Here is a 27,530-nt window from a genome sequence, read left to right as displayed (position 1 = left end):
AGCCGCACCAGCTATCACACAGCTAACTACTTGTATTCAGCCTCACCAATCACACTCACACATGATCCACCTTTCTCCAGGCTTCAGCTCTATCACCCTTCACATACAGCCATGCTATCTGCATTTCTCCAGCCCCATTACCCATCAGACACATACATGCTAACCACCTTTCTCCAGCCCCACCACCCATCACACACATATCCATGCTATCCGCCTTTCTCCAGCTCCACCACCCATCACACAAACATGCTATTTGCCTTTCTCTAGCCCCACCCATAAGAACATAAGAATTGCAGCTGCTGGGTCAGACCAGTGGTCCATCTTGCCCAGCAGTCCACTCACGCGGCGGCCCTTGGGTCAAAGACCAGTGCTCTAAATGAGTCCAGCCTCACCTGCGTACATTCCAGTTTAGCAGGAACTTGTCCAACTTTGTCTTGAATCCCTGAAGGGTGTTTTTCCTCCGGAAGAGCGTTCCAGTTGTCTACCACTCTCTGGGTGAAGAACTTCCTTACGTTTCTACGGAATCTATCCCTTTCAGCTTTAGGGAGTGCCCTCTCATTCTCCCTACCTTGGAGAGGGTGAACAATCTGCCTTTATCTACTAAGTCTATTCCCTTCAGTATCTTGAATGTTTCGATCATGTTCCCTCTCAGTCTCCTCTTTTCAAGGGAGAAGAGGCCCAGTTTTTCCAATCTCTCACTGTACGGCAACTCCTCCAGCCCTTTAACCATTTTAGTCGCTCTTCTCTGGAACCTTTCAAGTAGTACCGTGTCCTTTTTCATGTTCGGCGACCAATGCTGGACACAGTTCTCCAGGTGAGGGTGCACCATGGCCCTGTACAGGGGCATGATAATCTTCTCCAATCTGTTCGTGATCCCCTTCTTTATCATTCCTAGCATTCTGTTCACCTTTTTCGCCGCAACCGCACATTAGGCGTACAGCTTCATTGACTTGTCAATCAGAACTCCCAAATCTCTTTCCTGGGAGGTCTCTCCAAGTACCGCCCCAGACATCCTGTATTCATGCATGAGATTTTTGTTACCGACATGCATCACTTTATACTTATTTAAGATTATTAAGAGTCCACATTGTACAGAACTGGTACTTTGGTATTGTTAATTGTTTAATTAAATTTACCAGTTTTTTATTTCTATTAGTTCAACAAAGATAAATTATTATATGTTTAAAATGATTGTTAAAAAAATTTTTAAATTAATTATTAATAATTCATGATAATAATAATAAGTGCTCAGTCTTGTATCTCCGGCATGGGAGCCATAGCGAGGTTATTCCAGAACCATCATCGCACTTATGGGTCCTTAATTGATAAGATCTTGAAGTTATTCAATCATCCAACCTGTGCTCATATGTTCTCTCTCTTGTTATACATATATTATTCCAAAAAACAATAAATACAGTACTAACGGAATATTGTCGTATACAAAGAATACCCAGAGTGTTAAGAGTAAGAAGAGCACTTAGATTTCTAGATAATCAGGAATATGTATCTAGATGGAACACTATAATATCACAATGCTCACAATGCGACTGGAGTGAAAACTGAAGAAGGGAAAGTCTGCAATCCTAGTGGGAGACTCAGTCCTAAGGCAAGTAGATAGCCATATAGCAGGAGGGAGAGAGGATCGTCTAGTGACCTGCCTCCCAGGAGCAAGAGCAAAAGACATTGTCGACAAAATTGAAAAGATCCTAGAAGAAGCAGAGATGGAAGAGACTACAGTGATGATCCACATTGGGACAAATGATGTCAGCAGGAGAGACTACAGTAGAAATGCACTGATCGAACAGTTCAAGATTCTGGGAAGGAAGTTGAAGATGAGGACTCAGAAGATAGCGTTTTCAGAGATTCTACCAGTACCGAGGGCAGATGTGAAGAGGCAGACGGAACTACAGTCAATAAATGCATGGATGAGGAGATGGTGCGAGGAAGAGGGGTTCCACTTTGTGAGGAACAGGACAACGTTTTGGGGCAAGAGCAAGCTCTTCAGGAGAGATAGCAGGAACCTGAGCGTGGCGGGAACTAGACTTCTAGCAAACAACGTCAGGAGAGGAATAGAGCAGGCTTTAAACTAAGAAGAAGGAGATAGCCGACAGTCGACCAAATGTTGACGATTCAAAAGAAGGTATCCCGAGAGGATACTGAGTGGGAAAAATGCTGGGAAGACACAATGGGCAAAAAACAAGAGTTGACAGATCAAGAAGAGGATGATAGGAAGATCATAGCACAGGAAAAGAAAATGAAGGCAAAAAAATACCAGGACTTAAATTGCATGTATACTAATGCAAGGAGCCTAAGGAACAAAATGGGAGAACTAGAAGTCATGGCCAAAAAAATAGAACCTAGACATCATTGGGGTCTCTGAAACATAGTGGAATGAAGAAAACAAATGGCACATAGCACTGCCGGTGTACAAACTCTATCGCGAAGACAGGTCAGGTTAGAAAGGAGGAGGAATAGCCCTATACATAAAGGATAGCATACACTCGACCAGAGTGGACACAGCAGCGATGACCAACAAATTGGAATCACTATGGGTTAAAATACCGGGAAGGAATGGGCCCAAGATTAAGATGGGCCTGTACTATCGTCCACCTGGGCAAACCGAAGCTAACGATGAAGAAATGAAAGCCGAGATGAAGTGAGAATGCAAAAGCGGTAACACGATTGTTATGGGAGACTTCAACTATCCCAGGATAGACTGGAGTCTTAGAAACTCAAAATGCGCTAGGGAGACAGGATTCCTGGAGGCTATACAGGACTGCTTCATGGAGCAGCTTGTCAGAGAACTGACGAGAGGGAATGCCACTTTGGATCTAATCCTTAATGGGCTAAGAGGACCTGCAAAAGAAGTGGAAGTAGTGGGGCTGCTGGGAAACAGCAATCACAATATGATCAAGTTCAAAGTTGAAGTAGAAGTATTGAAGTGAAAGAGAACCACAGCGACAACTTTTAACTTCAAGAAAGGAAACTATGAAGCGATGAGAGTAATGGTAAGGAAAAAACTTAGGAACAGCTCAAAGAAATCGCAGACTGTAGAGCAAGCTTGGTCTTTATTCAAGGACACGATGAGCAAGGCACAAAATCTGTATATCCCCAGATTTAGAAAAGGGTGCAAAAAGAGCCGAACAAAAGACTCGGCGTGGATAACGAAAGAAGTGAAGAAAGCGATAGAGATAAGAAGAATTCATTCCGGAAATCGAAAAAGGACAAAACCGAGGAAAACTGGAAAGAGCACAGGAAGCATCAAAAAGAATGTCACCTAGTGGTTAGAAGAGCAAAAAGACAATATGAAGAGAGGCTAGCCAGGGAAGCATGAAATTTCAAACAGTTCTTCAGATATGTTAAAGGAAAGCAGCTAGGGAGGAGGTGGGACCGCTGGATGGCGGAGATAGTAAAGGAGTGGTGAAGGAGGAAAAAGAAGTGGTGGATAGACTAAACATGTTCTTTTCAACAGTATTTACAAAAGAGGACACATCCAACGTGCCGGAACCTGAAAAAATCTTCAAAGGAGATCAAGCAGAAAAGTTAACATCCATGGAGTTAAGCCTTGAAGACGTACACAAGCATATAGATAGATTAAAAACGGACAAATCTCCGGGCCTGGACATAATCCACCCTAGGGTATTGAAAGAACTAAAGTAGGAAATAGCGGAACTACTACAGCAGGTTTGTAATCTATCCCTGAAAACAGGCATAATCCCGGAGGATTGGAAGATAGCTAATGTTACGCCCATCTTTAAAAAAGGATTGAGAGGTGACCCAGGGAACTACAGACTGGTAAGTTTGACTTCGGTTCTGGGGAAGATGGCGGAAGCACTGATAAAAGACAGCATCGACAAGCATCTAGAAAGGAATAAACTGATGAAAACAAGCCAACATGGCTTCTGCAAGGGAAGATCGTGCCTAACGAACTTATTGCACTTCTTCGAAGGAATTAACAAACGGATGGACAAAGGGGACCCCATAGACATTTTATACTTAGATTTCCAATAAGCCTTTGACAAGGTACCCCATGAACGGTTCATAGACAAAACCGCGGAAGACAAAGGCGCGCGCCGACAACTGAGCGCAAGAAGGAGGCGCGCGCCTAAGAAAATGACAGTTTTTAGGGGCTCCAACAGGGGGTTTTGTTGGGGAGCCCCCCCACTTTACTTAATACAGATCAAGGCGGCGTTGTGGGTAGTTTGGGGGGTTGTAACCCACTTCATTATACTGTAAACTTAACTTTTTCTCTGTTTTTAGGGAAAAAGTGAAGTTTTCAGTAAAATGTGGGGGGTTACAACCCCCAAACCCCCCACAACGCCCCCACAACGCGGCGCGATCTGTATAAAGTAAAGTGGGGGGGTTCCCCCCACCCCCACCAGAGCCCCTAAAAACAGTTATTTTCTTCGGCACGCGCCTCTGCGCTGCGCTCAGTTGTCGGCGCGCGCCTTTGTCTTCCGCGGTTTTGACCTGACACCGAGACCGCTGCCTCTTAACACATTGTCAACATTCCTCTTTTCCCTGCTGTTTTTCTGTCCATAGAGACTTTGATTCAGCTTCCCCACACCTTTTTTCCTAGCATCTGGGTAGAGTTTTTATTTTTAGTTGCCTTGTGGTTTAATTTTAGCATGACTATTCGATGTCATGCCATAGCGTTTCTATAATTTATAATGACAGCGGATCAGGCAGTTTTTCTTAGACTCCCCTTTGGTTGATTAAGTATGTGTTACATTTTACTGTTTTCATGCCCCGTTTGTTTCCGTGCCCCATTCCCTGTTTGTTTTATCCTAGCCTCCGGACAAAGGTTCTATTTTCAGTTCTCTAGTGGTTCTGTTTTAGTTTGGCTCTTTGCTTTTTATGCAGTCTTACAACAGCGGCTCTACATTTTATTACAATAGAGGATCGGGTAGTTTTTTTTTCCACAAATCCCCTTTGGTCTATTGTGTAGATGTATGATATTTTACATGAGACGGTTTATTTAACAAATGTATATACAGGTCTCTAGATATGTTTTAATGACATTCTATAGAGAGAATTTTTGGGTTAATTCAGGATCAAATTGTTTTCAGTTTTTTTTACATCCATTTGTCTTACATTTTTACTTAGGAAATTTGTCTGGCTAATTTGCACACCTTTCCTTATTTTAAGGACTCCTCATTAGTGCTGCCCGATTCAGGAAAAAAATTTCAATTCGATTCAATTCAGCCTACTGAATTGGTTTTTAGATTCGATTTGATTTGATTTTCCTGCCCAATTGCGTGTTTTTTTCAAACATCCTGGTGGGTTTATTTTATAGCCTCTTCACCCCTTTTATAGCCTCTTCACCCTTTTTGCCTTCTCCTAACCACACTGGCGCTGTGGTGTAAACAAAATAAACAAAAAAGACTTTTCCTCTCTCTCTTAAATCCTAGCTCACATTTGCGGTCTAACACCAGCTCTAACAGGATACACATTTCACAAAAGGGAAAATATAATTAGTTTTTCTACCTTTTGTTGTCTGGTCATTCAAATCTTATTGGACCCAGGCTCTGGTTGTCTTCTGTTAACTTGCTTGCCAGGGTCTCCTTCTTTCTTCTTTCTCCGTTCTAACCATCCATCTGCCATCTCTGTCCTCTCCTCCCCCAACGAACCAATTCACCCAAAGTGAATCGGTGAATCGATTTGAATCGGAAATCAGGGCGGGACCGTGGCAGAGAGAAGACGCTCCGAAGCCGTACAGCAGCTTGCAAAGATCGCTAGTGCCAGCGATCTTATTGCAGGCTGCTGAAGTTAGGAAGATTGATTCGGGAAGCCATTGGGGAAGACGGACAGCACAGCAGCGGGAGGTCAGCGGGTAAGCCACTTCCCGACTGACCCTCCCCACTCGCCCTCTAAAGCAGGAACGGCAGGCCAATAAAAGGCAGCTCTGCCGCTCCTACTTTAGAGGGTGAGTAGGGAGGGTCAGTCAACGAATCGGGAGGCCGATTTTTTGGCGGGGTAAATTGATTTGAATCGATTCACCCAAAATGAATTGGTGAATCGATTCGAATCGTGAATCGGGCAGCACTACTCCTCATAACCGCATATCATTTCTGCCATACTAACTATTTGTTAGTTATTGACTGGTATGTTTTATTCCTTTACAGGACTTTTTTCACTTCTTAAGATGTCACAGTCTTCTTATCTTATTTTTTAATGCTTCTAATTTTTAACTTCTTTTTTAAATTACCAGAGCCTAGGACCAACATGATTTGAATAATGACCAGACAAGAAAAGGTAGGAAAAATAATTTTATCTTCTGTTTTGTGATTACAATATGTCAGATTTAAAATGTGTATCCTGCCAAAGCTGGTGTTAGACTGCAAACATGAGCTAGGATTTAGCAGAAAGAGGCAAAGTCTTTTTTGTTTGTTTATTTTGTTTGCACTACAGCGCCAGTGTGGGTAGGAGAGGGCAAAGGGGGTGAAGAAGCTATAAAAGGGGTGAAGAAGCTATAAAATAAACCTACCAGGATGTTTGAAAAAAACACCCAATTGGGCAGGAAAATCGAATCAATAGGTTGAATCGAATCGCATCAAACTTTTGTTTCCTGAATCGGGCAGCACTAGTCCCCATATCCCCTTCTGTGTAATCTCTTCCAGTGGTAATCGATTGCTTTGGGACAAAACTGAAGGGGGTACTATACTCCACTGGCAAGTGTCACACTTCTGCAAGACCTGGTTTTTTGGGTTTGAATTGAACACCATACATACGGAATCTAGAGAAGAATAACAGAAAGAAGGTTAACAAAGGTAAGAACCTAATCTTCCATTCTACTCTGCCTATCATGTGCCCCAAAAATGGCTACACATATTGCCAAGAAGTCAGTATCCTTTCGCTACATCTACTTTTTGCCACACACGTAGCACAGAGCAATTCTATAAGAGTCTGTTTCAACACACTACATGCTCAGGTCCCTTATAAAATTACCCATTGTGTATTGGTTAGTGCAGGGGCACCTTCTTTTTTTTGGCATAATATTTGGTGTTTTAGGGCTGTAAGTGGATGATACAGCAGCTGCGACAGTATCTCACAGCAAAACATGGACCAGAGATGGTAGAAAAGCTCTTTCAAGATATGGACAATATCTTCATCAAGTCCCTGCAGAGTGTACAGAAAGTGATCATCAATGACAAGCACTGCTTTGAGCTGTACGGATATGACATTCTTATCGACCAAGATCTTAAGCCGTAAGCATGGCTCTAACAATTTTCTGTTTTCTCTATTCCACCTCCTCTACTCTCTTGCCATCACCCTGATTGCTTTCTTTCATTAATTCTCTAGATCCTCTCCCTCCACTGACCTGGTGCTCCACCATATGCCCATTGTCATCCTTTTTCCCTATCACCACTTTTCTGCTTCTTTACTACCTTCTTTCACCTCACTTATCCCCATCTCCACTCCTCTCTATACCACAGGTGGCTGTTGGAAGTTAATGCTTCTCCATCCCTCACAGCTAGCAGTCAGGAGGATTATCGACTTAAATGTCGTCTCCTGGAGGATGTGCTACATATTGTAGACATGGAAGTGAGGTGAGTAATGGGTTGACCTGTGGGCTTTCCCAGACTTTTAATATGAGATGAGCTGACATTAGAAGTTTTAGCATCAATTTAGAAATAAAACAAAAATATAAAGGAAAAAAAATATCTTTTCCAGTGTAATAGGTATGACATTCTAGACAAGTGGATCATATCCCAATGGCCGCATGCCATATGCAGAAGGAATATACTCCAGATTTTTTTCTGTGACTCTCCTGTACATCACTGGGAGCTATAGCACCACCTGCAGTTTTTCCCTTCTGCATGCATACCTGAAGGAGTGTTTCTGTTCTGCTCTCCCTTTTTTATTATTTAATTTGGTGTTATTGTCCCCTTTTGGGGATTTCTTTGTGCTCGGAGCGATTCTTAAGCTAAGCCTGCATTGAGAACATACAGACTACAGTCTGCAGCTGACAGGTCAATCCCAGAGGGTACCTATTAGCCAGCCTGCATTAGTTTCTTAGGAGCTCGGGGGCCATCCCCACGTTTTTCTTTCTACTACCAAACAGAGGTTCAAATGCAGACTGTTAGGCATACCTAGGAGACTCGGTGGTGTCTTGCAGGGTGCCAGCTGTGTTTTTCCCCTCTGCCCTTTCCTGAGGGTGCCTATCAGTCTGCGAGGGTGGAGGTATGATCAGACAAATGTCTAACTGGCAGCCAGAAGAACAGCTTTGAAGAGACATTCCCTAGCATGAGGCAATTATTCCCTGATTCCAGCTACTGTACGAGAGCTGAGGCAGGCTGCAGCACATTTCCAGCACAGATCACATTGAGTAAGGCTGTCACAGCCTGTGAGGGGGGAGGGGGTCTGATTGGAACAGTTTTTGAGCTTTCTCCATGTTCCCTTGTGTTTCCCCCATCAGAAAAATCCTAAAATCGCCATTTTTGTGTTTTGCTTTATGTGAAAAATATGATCTTAGCGAGAATTTCTTGACGGTGGCCATCTTGGATTTTTAACAATTATTTTTTCAAAAGCTCCCTGCACTTCCAAAACTACAATTTTTGCCTCAAAACTTGTTGGGATGGAGTCCTTTTGCTCTTCTATTGTGAATTCTTGCCAGTTTCCTTTTAAAAGATGCTTTTAATCTTTAAATTATGTTCAAATTTTATATTAGCTTCCTTCCAGGTTTCCACTTTTCCCTCCCTAATGTTCTTTCCATTATGGTTCTCCTCTGTATTTTAAAGCATTGAATTGTATTTCTGTCCTTTTTTACCTTGTGTATTGATTAGTCTGTAAGTCTGTTGGTATGTCTAAATATATGCTTATATTTTTTATTAATGTATCTCGCTTAGTAAAACTAAATAAGCATCTCGCTTAGTAAAACTAAATAAGCGATTCATCAAACTAAAATAAAACTTGAAACTCAGGAAAGTCCATGTGCCTTGTGGCGCAACCAGGGGAGGCAGCAGCACAGAGCTTAACCTCACCCCTGACTAAGCAGATGACAAAATGCTCGGCTAGCCTGTTGGGGCAGTCTTCTCTGTTTTTAGGGCTCGGCGTGGCTGCAGGTTCCATGAGGATAGAAACATAGAAACATAGAAAAAAGCGGCAGAAAAGGGCTATAGCCCACCAGGTCTGCCCATTCCAAGTATCCCCTCCCCTGAATTTACTCCCTTAAAGATCCCACGTGAGTATCCCATTTTTTCTTGAAATCTGTCACGCTGTTGGCCTTTATCACCTGGAGTGGGAGTCTGTTCCAATGATCCACCACTCTTTCGGTGAAGAAGTACTTCCTGGAGTCGCCATGAAACTTCCCTCCCCTGATTTTCAGCGGATGCCCTCTGGTGGTCGAGGGTCCCATGAGCCAGAAGATATCATCTTCTGACTCGATGCGTCCCGTGATGTACTTATATGTTTCAATCATATCTCCCCATTCTCTTCTTTCCTCAAGTGAGTACAGCCACAATTTTTTTAGTCTTTCTTCATACGTGAGATCCTTGAGCCCCGAAACCATCCTGGTGGCCGTTCGCTGAACCGACTCGATCCTCAGCACGTCCTTTCGGTAGTGTGGTCTCCAAAACTGAACACAGTACTCCAAGTGAGGCCTCACCATGGCTCTGTACAACGGCATCATAACTTCAGGTCTCCTGCTGACGAAACCTCTGCGGATACACCCCATCATTTGTCTTGCCCTGGAGGAAGCCTTCTCCACTTGATTGGCAACCTTCATGTCCTCACTAATGATCACCCCTAGGTCACGTTCCGCCGTGGTCCTAACCAAGGTCTCACCATTTAGTACATAAGTTCTACGTGGGTTTCTCTTACCCAGGTGCATTATCTTGCATTTTTTAGCATTGAAGCCTAGCTGCCAAGTAGTTGACCATTGTTCCAGCAGCAATAGGTCGTGTGCCATATTATCAGGTAATAAGCTTTTGCCTACTATGTTGCAAAGTTTAGCGTCGTCGGCGAACAGTGATACCCTTCCTCTAAGTCCTTGTGTCATATCTCTTATGAATAAGTTAAACAGAATCGGGCCCAGGACCGAGCCCTGCGGCACTCCACTGATCACCGTCTCAATCTCCTGCTGTCTTTGCTGGTCCACTTTCACCTACATAAAGCTAGCAAGGGTTTCACTATATGACTGCGTCAGGGCGATGGACTCTCGGCGGTACTGTTATCGCCAGTGTTCCCTCTAAGCTGCGCTGGCGTGCGCTGGCGCACAAAATATTACATCCAGCGCACAAGTTTCACGTCACAGCGCACGGCGGGCAGGGCGGCGAGAGGAGAATCGGGCGAGTTGGCTCATAACTTGCTGGCGCCCGATATTTTTAGCGCACAGCGAAAAAAATTTTGCTCACAACACCCGCCCGCTTAGAGGGAGCACTGGTTATCGCTCAAATCGGCTGTTGAATTAGTGCTAAGCAGGAGGAGGAGTGGGGCCGATGAAGTTACTTCCCTATCCAATACGGTTGTAAAGTTTATATACTGACAACGCACGGGGATCTGAGGCCTCTTCCCTTTAAATAAAATCAGTTTTCAACATTTAAGACATTTACGTTTGAGAAAAGTTTAATGGATAAGCACTTTATGCTGTTTCCACAGAAAGATTAAGGGCTCCTTTTATTAAGCTGCGGTAGCGTTTTTAGCGCACGCTAATCCCTGCACTATGTGGAAAAACTAACGCCAACTGAATGGAGGCATTAGTGTCTAGCACACGCAGCATTGCAGTGCACGCTAAGCGCGTGCTAAAAACACTACCGCAGCTTAGTAAAAGGAGCCCTAAGAGTTCATAAGAGAGGTATTTTTTTTGTAAATAGTGGGGTTCCCCAGGGGTCTATGCTGGGAACGTTGCTTTTTAGCATATTTATCAATGATCTAGAGATGGGAATAACTAGTGAAATAATTAAATTTGCTGATGACACAAAATTCAAAGTTGTTAAATCGCAAGAAGATTTTGAAAAATTGCAAGAGGATCTTGTAAGATTGGAAGACTGGGCGTCAAAATGGCAGATGACGTTTTATGTGAGCAAGTGCAAAGTGATGCATGTGGGAAAGAGGAACCTGAACTATAGCTATGTGATGCTGGGTTCTATGTTAGGAGTCACTGCCCAGGAGAAGGATCTAGGTGTCATTGCTGAGGATACTTTGAAACCCTCAGCTCACTGGCGGCGACTGCTAAGACAGCAAATAGAATGTTAGGAATTATCAGGAAAGGAATGTAATGTAATGTAATGTAATTTATTTCTTATATACCGCTACATCCGTTAGGTTCTAAGCGGTTTGAAGAAAATATACATTCAGATTATAAATGAGAAGTAAGAAGGTACTTAAAAAATTCCCTTACTGTCCCGAAGGCTCACAATCTAACTAAAGTACCTGGAAATTAATAAAGAAGAGAAAATAAAGATGGTTGAAAAAATAAAAATTCTATGTGAATTTATAGGATGGAAATTAAACTGACAGTGTATGAAAAATACATATGGAATTCAGTTAGAGAGGGTAGGTTACAATCTATTTATGGTATTTGTTTAATTGGAAGGTGTTAAGGTGGGTAATTTGGGGGAAGGTTATCTGAAGGTAGGTGAATCTTCTGGAGGTAAAAGAGGAGGGGTTAAGATATTTGGATGAATTTTTTGAAAAGCAGGGTTTTGATTTCTTTTCTGAATGTTTTGAAGTTGTCTGATATTGTCATAAGATTGGAGATGGAATGGTTGATTTTTGCTGCTTGTGTTGCTAGAAGGTTGTCAAACATTTTCTTGCGTTGTGTGCCTTTGAGTGGGGGGAAGGCGAAAGGGTTCGAGGTTCTTCTGTGTCTTGAGGTGGAGATTTGGTTTAAGCGGTTATTTAGATAGGAGGGGGAAGAGCCGTGTAATGCTTTGAATATCAGGCAGTAGAATTTGAATTGGATTCGTGCTTGAATGGAAAACAAAGATGAAAATGCCCTTGTATTGCTCTATGTAAGGCTGCACCTTGAATACTGTATGCAGTTCTGGTCACCATATCTCAAAAACGATATAGTGGAATTAGAAAAGGTACAGAGAAGAACGACAAAAATTTAAAAAAGGGATGGGATGACTTCCCTATGAGGAAAGGCTAAAGCGGCTAGGGCTCTTCAGCTTAGAGAAGATGCAGCTCAGGGGTGATATGATAGAGGTTTGTAAAATAACAAGTGGCATGGAAAGGGTAGATGTGAATCGTTTGTTCACTGTTTCTTAAAATACTAGGACATGCGATTAAGCTCCTACGTAATAGATTTAAAATAAACTGGAGAAAATATTTCTTTATGTGTAATTAAACTCTGGAATCATTGCTGGAGAAAGTGGTGAAATCAGTTAGCTTAGCAGGGTTTAAAAAAGTTTTGGCTAATTTACTAAAAGAGAAGTCCCCAGGCCATTATTGAGATGACTTGGGGAAATCCACTGCTTATTCCTAGGATAAGCAGCATAAAATATATTTAACTACTTGGGATCTAGCTAGGTACTTGGGGCCTGGGTTAACCACTGTTGGAAACAGGTTACTGGGCTTGATAGACCTTCGGTCTGTCACAGAATGGCAATTCTTATGTTCTTATGGGGCAAGTCCTTCCAGTAAAAATGGAATCTGAGCTGAGAACTGAGTTGTTTGATATCTTGGACTTTGAACATATCCCTAAGGATTCCTTGAAATTTCCGTTCCACCATCTCATGAAGGATACTATATTTAAAAATTGGGAGATGCCTCTTCTTGTACTTGTACCATTTAAAGAGTCCAAGAATGTTCAGGGTTTGACACACCTCAACTACAACATCAGTTTTAATTGAGTACTAGGACATATGCCAGTGGTTCTTCTGAGAGAGAGGGCCGAACCCTGGACAAATTTAGTCACGAACTACTAAAACACCATCTTAACAAGTTGTATCCCCAGCTACAATTTTAATATGACTTTCTACTTAAAAAAATTAGTGCAACAGTTGCCCAGTTATGAACAAAACATTCCTGGGGATTTACTTGAATGATTCCAAGATATTACACATAATTTTCTCGAAACTAGAAAGTTCATGGCCAGATCAATGTTTGACCCATTTGATGTCACTTCTAGGGCTTCAGTTCTATCTATTGCCATGCGTTGCCAAGCTTGGTTGCGAGTATCTGATCTAGACCCTAATGTATAAGACCATTTCGCTAATATCCCTTGTCATGGGGACAAATTGGTTAAAAAATTGAAGAAGCCACTCAAAAAAAAAGACCAAACACGAACAAAGTATGTCAACTCTTTTTACTGCAAAATCTTCAAAACCTCAGACTTCTAGGCAATACTAAAACCCTAGAAATCAGTCATCCTCTTACAAGCGGCAATATACTAAGCCAACTTCTTCTTCCAAGCCTCCTCCACAAAAGCATCTCAGACAACAACGATACCAAAAACAACAGTCTCAACCTCAGCAAAAATCTACTGTCTTTTTGACTCCCTTACCCTGAGCCTAGCCAACGTTCTACCATCTCACCCTCCCTCTCATCCCATTGGAGGTTGAATAACTTATTACCATCATTGTTGGACTCTCATCACAACCGACAACTGGGTTTTATAAATCGTAAAGGAGGGCTATGCTCTTCGTCTTCATGAAGTGCCTCCAAACAAACCTCCAAGAGAGCACTCTTTCAACTCACAGCAGACCTCCCTTCTTCAACAAGAGCTTTTGTCCCTACTGTAGCTGAAAGCCATTGAAACAGTACCTCCTCACCAGAGGATCCGGGTTCTACTCAAAATATTTCCTCATACCAAAGAAGACTGCACACAATTCTCGACTTCTGAGCCCTCAACAAGTATTTAGTCAAAGAGAAGTTTTGCATGCTGTCCCCAGGCACTTTTTATCCTCTCTTAGGGAAAAACAACTAGTTTCACTCTCTGGATCTCAAGGAAGCATACACTCATATCCCCATTCATCCAGCCCATAGAAACTACCTCTGCTTTCACAAAGGACATTATCATCTCCAGTACAAGGTGCTACTCTTTGGCCTAGCATCAGCACTAAGAGTTTTCACAAAGTGTTTAGTAGTTGTAGCTGCAACACTCCACTTTTACGGCTTTCATGCATTCCCTTATCTGGACAACTGGTTGATAAAAGCATCCTCACCTCAAGCTGTTCAGTTCACAATGAACTCAACTATCCATCTCTTGGGGCTTTGGGGATTTGCAATCAACAACCAGAAATCCCTCCTCCAACCAATTCAGACCTTAGAATTCATAGGAGCGTTGCTGGATACAACGTGCCTACCTTCCTCAGCAGAGACTCAACACTTTAATTCACTTTAACTCAACACTTTAATTCTACTAACCAAACCATCACAGCACATCAGATGATATGTCTCCTGGGTTACATGGCATCCACAGTTCATATTACCTCATTTGCCTATCTTCATCACAGAGATCCCCAGTGGACTCTTGCCTCACAATGGTCTCAGGCCACAGATCCGCGCTCCCACAGATCAGTCACATCATTTCTCCGTCAATCTCTGCAGTGGCGACTCCTCCCAACAAACCTCTCCAGAGGCCTACTGTTTCATGTTTCTTCGCATCAAAAAATATTAATGACAGATGTGTCCATGTCTGAATGGGAGCTCACCTGGATGGCCTTCATACTCAAGGAACTTGGACTGCTCAAGAGAAATCCTTTCACATCAATCTCGTAGAACTGCGAGCGATCTGCAGAGCATTACATACATTTCAGGATCACCTTCTCAATCAAGTGGTCCTGATACGCACAGACAATCAAGTCGCCATGTACTATGTAAACAAACAAGAGGGCATGGGGTTTTGCTTCCTTTGCCAAGAAGCTGCTTTACCTTTGGAATTGGACCATTCCACGAAACATCTTTCTCAAAGCTGTGTACCTAGCAGGCAAACAGAACATGCTACTGGACAAACTGAGTAGGTTCCTTCAACCTCACGAGTGGTCACTCAACTTGAAAACAGTCCATCAAATCTTCTCAACATGAGGAATCCCTCAGATAGATCTGTTTGCATCTCCCATGAATCACAACTTCCACATTATTGCTCTAGACTACACTCACTGCATCGTCTGAAATCTGATGCCTTCCTGATAGACTGGACAGACCAATTTCTTTATGCCTTTCCTCCAAAACCCTTAATAGGGAAACCTCTGTTCAAATTCAAACGGGTCCAGCTACTATGATTCTCATAGCTCTCAGATGGCCAAGACAGCCCTGATTCCCTCTTTTTCTTCAACTCATACCCCTGCAAATTTTACCAACTCTTCTGACTCAGAACGAGGGGTACCTCCTCCACCCCAAACTATGTTCACTAGCGCTCACAGCCTGGTTCCTCTCTCCCAACAGATAAATGGCTTTAAACTTTCTGCTCCAGTATCAGCCATCATAGACTCTGCTACAAAACCATCCACACCTTATGGTGTAACCAGAAATCATTACTCTCAGATTTATGCCCTCTATCATCTCTCCAACTCTGGGCTAAAGACTACTTCAGTTAGGGTGCACTTCAGTGCCATCAGTGCTTTTCACCTTTCTCTCAATGATAAACCTCTAGCTACATGCCCATTGGTTTCCAAATTCATGAAAGGTTTATTACACTCAAAACCTCCCATCAAGCCTCCTACAGTTGCTTGGGACTTCAACGTGGTACTTTCCACTCTCATGAAGGCAATATTTGAACCACTGGTATCTTCATCCCTCAAATATCTCATGTGGAAAGTAGCCTTCCTGATTTGCATCACTTCAGTTCGATGAGTCAGTGAGCTTCAAGCACTGGTTTCAGATCCACCCTATACCACATTGTATCATGACGGAGTGGTTCTTTGTACTCATCCTAAATTCCTACCAAAAGTAATTTCAGAATTCCACCTCAACCAATCTATAGTTCTGTCTGTCTTTTTTCCAAGACTACATTCCCATCCTGGTGAGGCTGCACGCCACACATTGGACTGCAAACATGCTTTAGCTTACTACCTAGATCGGACAAAGCCTCATAGAGCCTCTACTCACTATTTCTCTCATTTGATCCTAACAGTCTGGGAACTCCGGTTACCAAGAGAACAATTTCTACATGGTTGGCGGACTTTATCTCTTTCTGCTATGCTCAGGCTGGTCTACCGTTGGAAGGTCATGTCAGAGCACACAAAGTTGGAGCAATGGCAGCACCAGTTGCTTTTCTCCATTCCACTCCTATTGCGGACATTTGTAAAGCAGCCACCTGGTCCTCAATACATACCTTCTCATCCCATTACTGTCTGGAGACTCATTCCATACGGGAGAGTTGGTTCGATCAAACAGTTCTGCAAAATTTATTCTCTATTTAAGTGTCAACTTTCCTCCATCTCTTTTGATGTAGCTAGGAAATCCCATCTATGAGAATATGCTGCCTGCTTGTCCTGGGATAAAGCACAATTACTTACCTGTAACAGATGTTATCCAGGAACAACAGGCAGATATTCTCACAACCCTCCTTCCTTCCCTAGTTGGCTTCTTAGCTTTTTCATTGAACTCATAGTCCCATGAGCTGACATCGGGTTGGAAGACACTCATGCATGCGCAGTCTCAAGACTTCTAAACAAGTTAAAGTGACAGTACACTTTTGCACTGTCCATACCAGGGCTCCATGGATAACGTCTCCCATCTGTAAGAATATCTGCCTGCTGTCCCTGGATAACACCTGTTACAGGTAAGTGACTGTGCTTTTCCTTTATTTTTATTTCTACATATTATGTTGAAGGGTGGACTAACACAGCCACCACTCCATTTTACTCTATATCAATGTATAGCATGAAACATCCAAGTTCTGTGGTTGCTACTTGGGAAATCAGATTCCAGTTTAGCTCCCTAGAGCTGGGAAGTGCTGATCTTTGCGTTGCTCAGTAACATTTTCTGCTTTAGGCTGACAGGGAAGGAGAAGCATGTCGGGGGATTTGACCTAATGTGGAATGAGGGACCAGTCTCACGGGAGGACGGCCATCTGGACATGCCTGGCAATGGACACTTTGTGGCAAACACACTCTTGGGTAAATAACTGATTTCCATATGGAGAGCAACAGAACTTGTCTCAGTTTTAGGGAAGGGTAGTCTGATTCAAATAGGCAGGGGAAGGGAGAGAATAATATCACATTATGTAGATAAAGGCCAGACAAGCAGCTTCTGAAGATGTCATTAGGTGAGATGAAACTAGTAGACCCGAGAAGCATTGTAAGTCTCATTCTTTGAAATGTAATTTTGTTATATGTATTTTGTACATTTAACTTTGGTGAGAAATGCAGTGTTGGCTTTTGTCTTTATAATTGAAACATTAGGAATACTGTACTGTAATTCACTAGAAGAGCCTGTTCACTCTTCTCACCCCCATTAGGTTACCTCTCCACAAAACATCTGCCACTACCCTTCATTACCATCACCACTAACATCCTACTGCACATTGCTGTCAGTCCCCCTCCCTATCCCCAGCAGCTGGTTACACTTTCAATCCACCCTTCTTGTGACATTCTTAAAACTCCTACTCATGCCCATTTTCTCTTTTACCTTGGTTCTAGCCAGTAAACTGCTTTCACCCTATGGTGCATGCAGCCAAAGTCCAGGCCTCCTATCCAACCACCATGACCCATATCACTAAGACATGCGATTAAGGGTTCCCTTTCCCTGAAGGCAGTACAGTGAAAGTCAGGATTTCCTTCCTTTATAAGTGATGATATCCTGTTCCCATGACAGAGCCTCTTTACCTCAGTCTGCAAACCCAAAGATAGTGCAAGGGCTAACAGCCAGGGAAAAGGTGAACACCTAAATAGACACTTTTCCTTTGGTATTACAGGTGTTCTCCAGTGGGTCTCCTCATTTCTCAAGGATCACTCTTTTCAAGTTTTGTTCCCTTACTCAACCTCAGACCCATTGTTTTGAAGTTACCAGTGGCGTACCAAGGGGAGGGCGGTCCGCCCCAGGTGCAGCCTTAGGGGGGTGCACAACCGGCCCGGTCCCTATCGCGCTCCCACCCTCCCAGCGAGAGCAGCAAACCTCCCTCCAGTAGCGTCGGCTGCTTCGCGGCTTTCTCCTCCTCTGCCACATCACTGATGACATCATCAGTGACGCTTCACCGACAGGAGAAAGACGTGAAGCAGCCGACGTTACTGGAGGGAGGTTTGCTGCTCTCGCTGGGAGGGTCGGAAAGGTTCACTTGGGAGGGGGAGAGATAGGAGGGTCAGCGGGGGGTTCGGCTGGGAGGTGGGGAGAAGCGGTCTGCCTTGGTGCTCCAAGGCCTGGCGCCATTACCTTCTTCGGGCAGCGGCAGCTTTTACAATTTGCTGCTGTTGCCAGCTTCAGGCCTTCCTCTCTGCCAGGTCCTGCCTACTTCCTGTTTTCATGAAGACAGGACCCGACAGAGAGAAAGGCCTGAAGCGGGCAACAGCAGTGAATTGTGAATGCTGCTGCTGCCCGATGAAGTTCAGGACACCAGGCCTTGGGTGACAGAAGGAGGAAAGGGAGCATAAGGGGAGAGAATTGGGGAGAGTGTTGCTGTACCCAACTGGAGGGAATGAAAGGAGATGCCAGGGCTTGGAGGGAAGAAGAGACGCCAGGGCATGGAGGGAAGGAGGAAGATATGCCAGATCAAGGGAAAAGGAAGGGGGAAAGGAAGGAGGAGATGTCAGAGCATGGAGCGGGAGGGAGAGATGGAAGAAAAGGAAAGGAGAGAGATGCCGCGAATCAGGGAAGGGATGATGCCAGATCTTGAGGTGGGAAGGAAAGAAAGGAGAAGAGAGAGATGCCAGAGCATAGGGGAGGGGGTGGTGACAGAGAGAGAAAAACGGAGAGATGACAGAGTTGAAATCAATCATGTATAAAGGAGAGAAGGGGCATGGGATAGATAGTTTATGGAAGGAGCATAGAAAGAGGGAAGATTCTATTTGGAAGAGAGAGAGAGAGGGTGCACACTGGATAGAAAGAGCACAGAGGGCAGTGAATGGAAGGGGCGAGATAGAGGGTGAAGAGTAGATGGAAGGGGTACAGAGGGAAACAGACACTGAATGGAAGTGTGGGGGAGAGGAAGGACAGCTGCTGAATGGAAGTGTGAGGGAAAGGGGAAGCAGATGCTGGAAGGAAGTGCGGAGGAGAAAGAAAAAAAGGGCACATGCAGGATTGAGGGAAGAGGATAGAGTTAGTTACTGGAAGGGGTGAGGGAAAGAGGTGGCAAGCTATATGTAGACACAGTGAAAGAGGGAAATTTAGGACTGAATAGTAAAAAAGAATTTAGACAGAGGCAGAAAATAAATTGAGAAGGAAGACCAGGAAAGAACAGGAGGAAGAGAGCGGAGAGAGAGATGCCAGAGCAGGTATAAACCCACCCCACCTTCACCCACCCTACCTACTTTTGCCCTCTCCAGCCCTATGCCAGAGCTGTGGTATAAACAAAACAAAGTCTTTTCTTCTCTGTGTTAGGTTCTAGCTTAAGCTTGCTCTCTAATACCAACTCTGCTAGGGTACACATCATATTGTAATCACAAAATAGGAAATAAAATTCTTATTTTTTTACCTTTAGTTTTCTGGTAATTTTATTATTCAAATCATGTTGGTTTTAGGCTCTGTGGGAAACCTCTGAGCCAGAAGACAAGCCACAGTAGTTTTAGTATAATAATAATAATTTTATTCTTATATACCGCCATGCCCATCGAGTTCTAGGCGGTTCACAACAATTGCATTAGGATCCGCATTGACATGCCGATTTACAAACAATGTATTGGATTTACAACACCTTCAGCCGAACATGGCTGAAGAAGCGGAAGTGGGAAGGAGAGAAGGAGGAAAGCGGTCAATAGAGGGGGGGGCAGGGTCGGATGGGCCGATTTACCACAATTTATTGGATTTACAACAACTTTAGCCGAACTTGGCTGATGAAGGCGGAGGGGAGCAGGAAGACAGCGATCAATAAAGGGTGAAAGGGTCGGGCATGTGGCCAGGTAATTCCGGAGAGGGGGGCGTTACGGGGCTTGTTTGTTGAATAGATAAGTTTTGAGTGTTTTTCTGAAGTCGAGGTAAGTGGGAGCCTCAAGGATCATTTGGGCGATCCATGGGTTCATCTTGGCTGCTTGGAAGGCGAAGGTTTTGTCTAGGAATCTTTTAAGATGACAGAGCTTTAGCGAGGGGTAGGCGAACAGTTGGATTCTGCGGGATTTCTTGTTGGTGCATACAAATAGAATCTTAAGGCATAGTCTGGTAAAAATAAACAAGGTGCTTCAGTCAAGGCCGCTTTCAACTGCATGAAGGCTGATGTCTGTTCGGCAGTGAAAGGAGCTAACTTTCCCCCTTTTACCCTCTTAACATCTCATACAACAGTGCAGCAATTTGAGCAAAATTAACAATATATTGTCTACAAAACACTGTTAGTCCCAGGAACCTTCTGAGGGATGGCAAGGTGCCTGGAAAAGGTACATCAAGGATGGCATTAATTCTTTCAGGTGTAATTTTCCTCCCCTCATCAGACAAACATACCCCCAAGAATTTCACACTAGATTTACAATACTGCAACTTCTCTCGATTTACCTTCAACCCTATCCTCTATAATAAAACCCTAAGCACTTAGGACAGCGTGATCCCTGCCACCGTGGTCTCTGGGTCCATGCCGAATTCCATTTTCGAACACGGACGCAGGGAACACGCCGGCAACTCCCCTCTCCTGCCCTCACCAACCGCTGCCGCCGCCGCCCCTCTTCAAAGCAACCTGCTGAGGTTCATGGCCGGCTGTAGTGAACCTTGCAAGCCGCTCTGCACCTCGGTAGCACGTTCCCTCTGACGCACGGGATCGCGTCAGAGGGAACATGCTACTGATGTGCAGAGCAGCCTGTGAGCTTCGCTACAGCCAGCCGCGATCCTCATCTGGTTGCTTTGAAGAGGAGGGCAGACGCGAACGAACCAGGAAGCTGGACAGGGGGAGCAGGTAAGGGGTGCTGCTGGACAGGGACATATTAGAGGCTTCTAGAAAGCCTGCCACTAGACAATGCTACCACCAAAAATGGACTAGATTTTCTACGTGGTGAATCTTTCAGAACAAGGAGCCTCGAGATACCTCCTTGTCTTCCGTCTTAGATTATCTTTTGCACTTATCTACCTCTGGCCTCAAGTCTACATCTATTCGAGTCCATGTCAGTGCAATTGCTGCTTTTCATCAGCCTATCGAAGGGAAACCCTTATCTGCTCATCCTGTGGTTTCCAGATTTATGAAAGGACTTTTCAATGTCAAACCTCCTCTCAAACCGCTCCAGTTGTTTGGGATCTCAATGTGGTTTTTGCTCAATTGATGAAGCCTCCATTTGAACCAATGTCTATGGCTCATCTGAAATATCTCACTTGGAAAGTGGTGTTTCTCATTGCCCTCACATCTGCTCAAAGAGTCGGTGAACTGCAAGCTTTATTTGCTGATCCACCTTTTACAGTTTTCCATCATGACAAGGTGGTCCTCCGTACTCATACTAAATTCTTACCTAAAGTGGTTTCAGAATTTCATCTCAATCAATCCATTGTACTTCCAGTGTTTTTTCCAAGGCCTCATTCTCATCCTGGAGAATCAGCTCTTCATACCCTGGACTGTAAGCGTGCTTTGGCCTTCTACTTAGAACACACCTAACCACACAGATCTGCTCCTCAACTTTTTGTCTCCTTCGATCCAAACAAGTTGGGACATCCAATTTCTAAGCGTACCATCTCCAACCGATGGCTATGCTCAGGCTGGACTGCATCTACAGAGTCGAGTCACAGCCCACAAAGTCAGAGCCATGGTGGCTTCAGTAGCTTTCCTCAGATCCACTCCTATTGAGGAAATTTGCAAAGATGCCACCTGGTCCTCAGTTCATGCTTTCACCTCTCATTATTGTCTGGGTGATTTCTCTAGATGGGATGGCCATTTTGGCCAGAGTATTACAAAATTTATTCTCCTAAGTTGCCAACGCTCCCACCATCCCATTCTGGTTAGCTTGGAGGTCACCCATATGTGAGAATAGGCTTGCCTGCTTATCCTGGGATAAAGCACAGTTACTTACCGTAACAGGTGTTATCCAGGGACAGCAGGCAGCTATTTTCACAACCCACCCACCTCCCCTGGTTGGCTTCTCTGCTAGCTATCTGAACTGAGGAGATGTGCCCTGTGCTGCGCGGGAAGGCACTTACACCAACGTGGTGTGGCAGACTTGAAACTTCTGAGTTTCTTCAAGCTGAACGTGATCTGCCCTCCGGTGCAGTGAAGGGGGACGACTCGATCTCCCTTCCCCCTCACTCTCGTGCTCAAGATTCTGTAACCTGGAATGAGAGGCACGAGTCACAAAGGAGGTCGTTTTGATTCCTAAAGCCAAAGCTTTAAACAGCCTCTTGAGAACCACATCCACTCTGCGATCCTGCATATCCTTTAACACCATGCCTCCGTTGCTTGATAGGAAGGTGTGCTTTGTAACCTGTGCTACCAAGGAATCCACCTTGGGCTGAGCAAACAGCTGGTGACATTTGGGCGTCATCAGACACAGCCAAGCCCTAGTCCTGGCAACTTCAAGGAACCCCTCCAGAATAACCCAATGTTCCATGAACACATTAATATTAGGATGCCAGGGAAACGCAGAAGATTGTGCTCTCACTCCACTCATAATAGAGGAGGAAGCAGAGGGGACCTGTTGGGAGTTCAACTCCTGAAGTGAATCAGTAATCAGATCGAACAGAGCCGAGTATTAGACTAACCGGGAACCATGGGATCATCCCCTGGATTGAAAGCCACCATGGGGTTTAACACGCCTGACTGCAACCCTGCATCCCCTGATTAGGAGGGTGTGTCATCCGAATCTCCCTCAGAAAGGTCTTCTAGAGTCTGGCCATGCTTTGCCCCCTCATGTTCTGTCAGAAATGCTGCCAGACTTCCCCTTGGAAGGTCAGCTGTCCTGAAAGGTTGTCCATTTCAAACTAACAAATTCTGGAGAAAATGCCAAACTAGGCAGTGCTGAATCTACTTGTGTCTCTTGGTTTCTGTGGCTTCTGCATTCCTGTGCTTAAGACGACTGCCATTCTAGGGCCCAGAAAGAAAAATTTTCCCAACAAGCTTCCCACCTGTTCTTTGGCCCTGGAGAGCAAAGGGGCAGCTAAGCTGGCTGCTCCCAATCCCCCCTTCACATGCTGCATGGCAAGGATGCATTTCAGGCGCCCATCCAGTCCAAACCTGACATGAATTTGGGTCAAAAGAGCCAGAAGACTCTATCTCTGTCAGTTTTGAGGCAAAATGAAGTGATTCGAAGCTTCTGGAGAACTCAGAAAAAAAAAATCGGGAAATCCAAATTTTCACTACAGCAGTGTTTTGGTGCCCCAAAATGCCTCAAAACTTGGATTCTTGCCCAGAAATAGCTAAGAAAATTTTTTTTAAAAAAATTTAAATTGAATTCCCTCCTGTAGGAGGGGCCTTAGGCACATGGGTCCAACCAGATCGCTGCAGGAGAGATGGGTCATCTCTCCTGTTGCTTTAGCAATTCCAAGTACCGCATTTGGCGGCACTTGGTGGTATCACTATTGCGGCAGGGGAGTTGAAGCATCTCTCCTGCCCCGATAGTTGCGGTGGGAGGTGGGTAGGTAGTCGGGCTGCTGAGCTGATCGCACCAGCTGCGATCAGATCAGCGGCCCCTTTTCGGCACTTATACCTGTTTTGACTTGGCAACCTGCCTAAAGTTTTGGTTATACCTGTTGTACGCCTAGGTGTAGGTGGGCCCATCTCCTGCACACCCCCCCCCCCCCCCGCCTCTAAAAATGCCTCTTTTCTCTCTGTGCATTTAGAGGCAGGGAAAAGGCCTAAGCTGGTTTTAGATATGTCTAAATATATAGCCAAAAAAACCTCGGATATTTTGAAAACCCAATAAGTCTAATAAACACTTTCACAAAAAGATGTGTGATGTCTGGTGGATACCCACAGTACCGATAAGGCTTAATATACAGTTTAAAGAAACAGAGGAAAAAGCCTCAGACTGAGGCCCTCCCACCGCCACAAAGGGTGGTTAAAGGTGGTTAGGCGTTAACCTCACTGGCAAAAAACCTCTATTTCATTATAAACGGATCAAACAGAAGATAAGTAGAAAGAGATTTTTTTCTTCTATCCAAAGCACAAATAATATAAACAGCACCATATGAGGCTTTTATCCGTTTATAATGAAATAGAGGTTTTTTTACAGTGAGGTTAACGCCTAACCACCTTTAACCACCCTTTGTGGCAGTGGGAGGGCCTCAGTCTGAGGCTTTTTCCTCTGTTTCTTTAAATTGTATATTAAGCCTTATCGGTACTGTGGGTATCCACCAGATATCACACATCTATTTTTGTTTATTAGATTTAGATATGTCTAAAACCAGCTTTGATTATGGGTACTTGGATGATCAGGCTTTTTGATCATCCAAGTACCCATTTAGGCCACTTTTTAGACGTTTGCTTTTTTTAAATTATAAGCCCCATACTGTATTATGCTAGAGGTTTATATATACAGTGAGGAGCAAAAGTTTGTGAACGCCACTATTCTGTCTAAATTTCAGTACAAGAAACACTCATAGGTACAAACAATCCAAGAAATATTTTTTAAATGAAGTACTTGCACAAAAATACTGTAGTTGTTGACTAGTCCAAAATTAATACAAATAAGCAAAGTTTGTGGCTGTTAAAGCCTTTCTTCAGTTTTATGAGTGTCCTTTGTTGTCGAGAACAGCTTGAATTCAGGCAGGCATTGAATGGCATAGCTGCTGGCAGTATTCCGGTGTGATCTGAGTTGTCCACACCTGTTTTATTTTGTTCTCCAGATCTTCTAGTGATGTTGGATGCATATCGGCCACAGCTCTCTTCATTATCACCCATGCATTCTTGATTGGATTGAGATCAGGAGAGTTTCCAGGCCATGGAGCCAGTAAATGATATCCAGATGATGCTATCCATGCTTTAACTGCTTTAGTTGAATGGCATGGTGCTCCATCATGCTGAAAATGATTGGTACCATGTATGGACATGAATACTGGTATCTTGTCTTTCAGAACCTGTAGATAAACTGGTCCCGTCATGGTCATGTTTCTAGGCATCATCCAGATTCCTGCTTGTCCATGTGCCGAAATTGCACCCCAAATCATCACTTTTTCACACTGCTTTACTGTAGGCACCACATATTTTGCATTGTACCTTTGTTTTGCAGGTCTCCAAATCCTCTCAGTGTAATTATTAAACTGAGTGAAGGTGGCTTCATCACTAAACATCATTTTCTCCCAATCTGCAGACTTCCAGCTTCTGTATTTGTTGCAAAACTGAAGACAATTTGCAATGTTCTTGACAGACAAAGAAGGTTTTTTTTGCTGGATGACATGACTTCAGACCACCTTCAAACAATTTGCGATGAATTGTCCATCTCAGGTTCTGAAGGTGAGATGGTAAGCAAGAACGGATTCGGTTAGCATTGATACGAGGAGATAACTGCAGTCATTACAATTTTCCGATCATCCCTGCTAGATGATGCACAAGAACGACCACTCCGTTGCCTGGAACCAAAGGATCCAGTATCTTTCACACGTTCAAGTGTAACTTGCACCACTCCAAGTGAAATTTTCAATGATGATGCAATTCTGCGATGATAGACCTTCATTTCGTAAAGCAGTAACCTTTGCCTGGGTTTCAGGGCTGAGTTCTGCTCCTCTTTTTGGCATATTTCTGTAAATAAAATAAACTAAAATATAATAAATTTTAAAATAAAACATTTCAGTGCAATAAGTGAGACATTCTAGAACAGGGATGTCAAAGTCTCTCATTGAGGGCCACAATCCAGTTGGGTTTTCAAGATTTCCCCAATAAATATGCATGAGATCTATTTGCATGTACTGCTTTCATTGTATGCTAATAGATCTCATGCATATTCATAAGGGAAATCAAGAAAACCCAACTGGATTGCAGCCCTCAAGGAGGGACTTTGACACCCCTGTTCTAGACCATAGGGTTAGTCCCACTATCCGCTTGGTCTGCAGAAGAAATCCATTTCAGGCTTTTCACTCTGCCTCTAGTGTACTTCATAGGCTATTTTAGTGCCCTCTAGCAGTCTTTTCTTCTACATGTATGGCTGCAGCTAAGTAGATTCTGCTCTCCCCATTTTATGATTTTAATTCGATGTAGTTTCGTCCCTTTTCCTGGTATTTTCTCATTTAAAATGGATTTGAAGCTCTGCCTTTGGGGTTCTTGTTAGCTAGTCTGCTTAGTCTTCCTTGGAGTCTCACTTCCTGTTAAGCGGGGGGTCAAGCACAGACTGTGCAGCGTGATTAGGGGGCTCAGCGGTGTTCCGCAGTGTGCTGGCTGCATTTTTATGCCTCCGCCCATCCAGATGCACATCCGGTGGTTCGCAGGGTTGGAAACATAATCAGACAGAGGAGTTTGACTAGCAGCTCGAAGATAACCGAAGATGAATTTCCAGTAGTGTGGCCTTTGAAAGGGCTGGGAGCAGTTGCAAGCTCTGTGTCTGGTAACCGTGAGTACAAAGTGGAGCTAACAGGCTCAAAATCAATCTCTTAAAAGTTAATTTTAAGAGGTTTTGAAGATTTCCTAGTGGTCCTCTATGTTCCCCAACCTGAAATTTATTATTTTTGTAATTTTTAAAGTTTCAGAAATATCATTTTTGCTGTGTTTTTTGGAACAAATTTGGGTCCATCGGCCATTCTGAATTTGTAACGATCTGTTTTTCAACTTTTCCCTGCTTCTTTAAAATTTTGCCAGGAAAACTGCTGGAATGGAGTCCTTAGAGTCTCCTTGTGTGGATTCATAACAAATTTTGGAAAAATTTGCCACATTTAGAGCGTTGCACCACATGCCTCCCCTTCACAGAAGCAGGTGTTTATACGCTCAGCTAGCCCCTGGACCAAGGGTGCTGGGCATCCTCCTTTGAGTGACTCCTGACGATATTTTCATAACTACAGGCAGGATTCTTCATGCTGTTTGCAGAGATTTTCTCAGGGTTCCAGGCTACAGGCGCACTCTGTCTACCACCGCCCTTCCTGCCTGACCTGCCTGTATGACCCAATGATGCCAGGGAGTCGAGGGCTCCTCTGCGGATAGGAGTTTTGGTTCTTGCAGTTTCAGCCTGCCTGGCTGCACATTGTTAATTGTTAAAGTCCAGTGGGTCGTGGAATTTATTCAGTTGGGCTACAAGCTGGTTTTTACCCAGCCTCTGTCAGATTAATTCATGTCTTCTCCTTTCGGGAGCTGCTGTTCAGCCCTTGATGGATATTTCAGCTAACCTTCAGGTTTACACAGATACTCTGTTTATTTTATTGTTCCTAAGATAGAATCAAAAAAGTTTGCTGACCAATTCTGATTTTTCAACACTTCCAGCTGGCTCTTAAACTTCCTTGGTTCTGGATGGATGCCCTGTGGTGGGTCCTTCTAGCAATGGCTCCGGGGGAATTTCTGGCTTCCTTCGATCTTATGGAGGTGAATTTGCACATTCCCATTTTTCCAGATCATCGCAAATTTTGGCGGTTTTATGTGCTGGATCAGCTTTGACAGTTTTTGGTCCTGT

General features: G+C 43.9%; 1 protein-coding gene across 5 annotated transcripts in view; it reads left to right on the top strand.

Moving 5' to 3' along the window:
• TTLL9 (tubulin tyrosine ligase like 9) overlaps window positions 1-27,530 on the top strand; it is a 198,731-nt gene that overhangs the window by 153,220 nt on the left and 17,981 nt on the right. For 4 of the 5 annotated variants that reach the window (XM_033963243.1, XM_033963247.1, XM_033963246.1 and 1 more), the window contains exons 11-13: window positions 7,012-7,208; window positions 7,437-7,550; window positions 16,885-17,009. In XM_033963243.1, the coding sequence (XP_033819134.1) occupies window positions 7,012-7,208; window positions 7,437-7,550; window positions 16,885-17,009 (436 nt within the window). The remainder of the gene's footprint in view (window positions 1-7,011; window positions 7,209-7,436; window positions 7,551-16,884; window positions 17,010-27,530) is intronic. The other variant, XM_033963248.1, reaches the window with a different exon arrangement.

This window comes from Geotrypetes seraphini, chromosome 11, assembly GCF_902459505.1.
Source record: "Geotrypetes seraphini chromosome 11, aGeoSer1.1, whole genome shotgun sequence".
NCBI lineage: Eukaryota > Metazoa > Chordata > Amphibia > Gymnophiona > Dermophiidae > Geotrypetes > Geotrypetes seraphini.
This window is presented reverse-complemented; position numbering and strand designations above follow the sequence as displayed.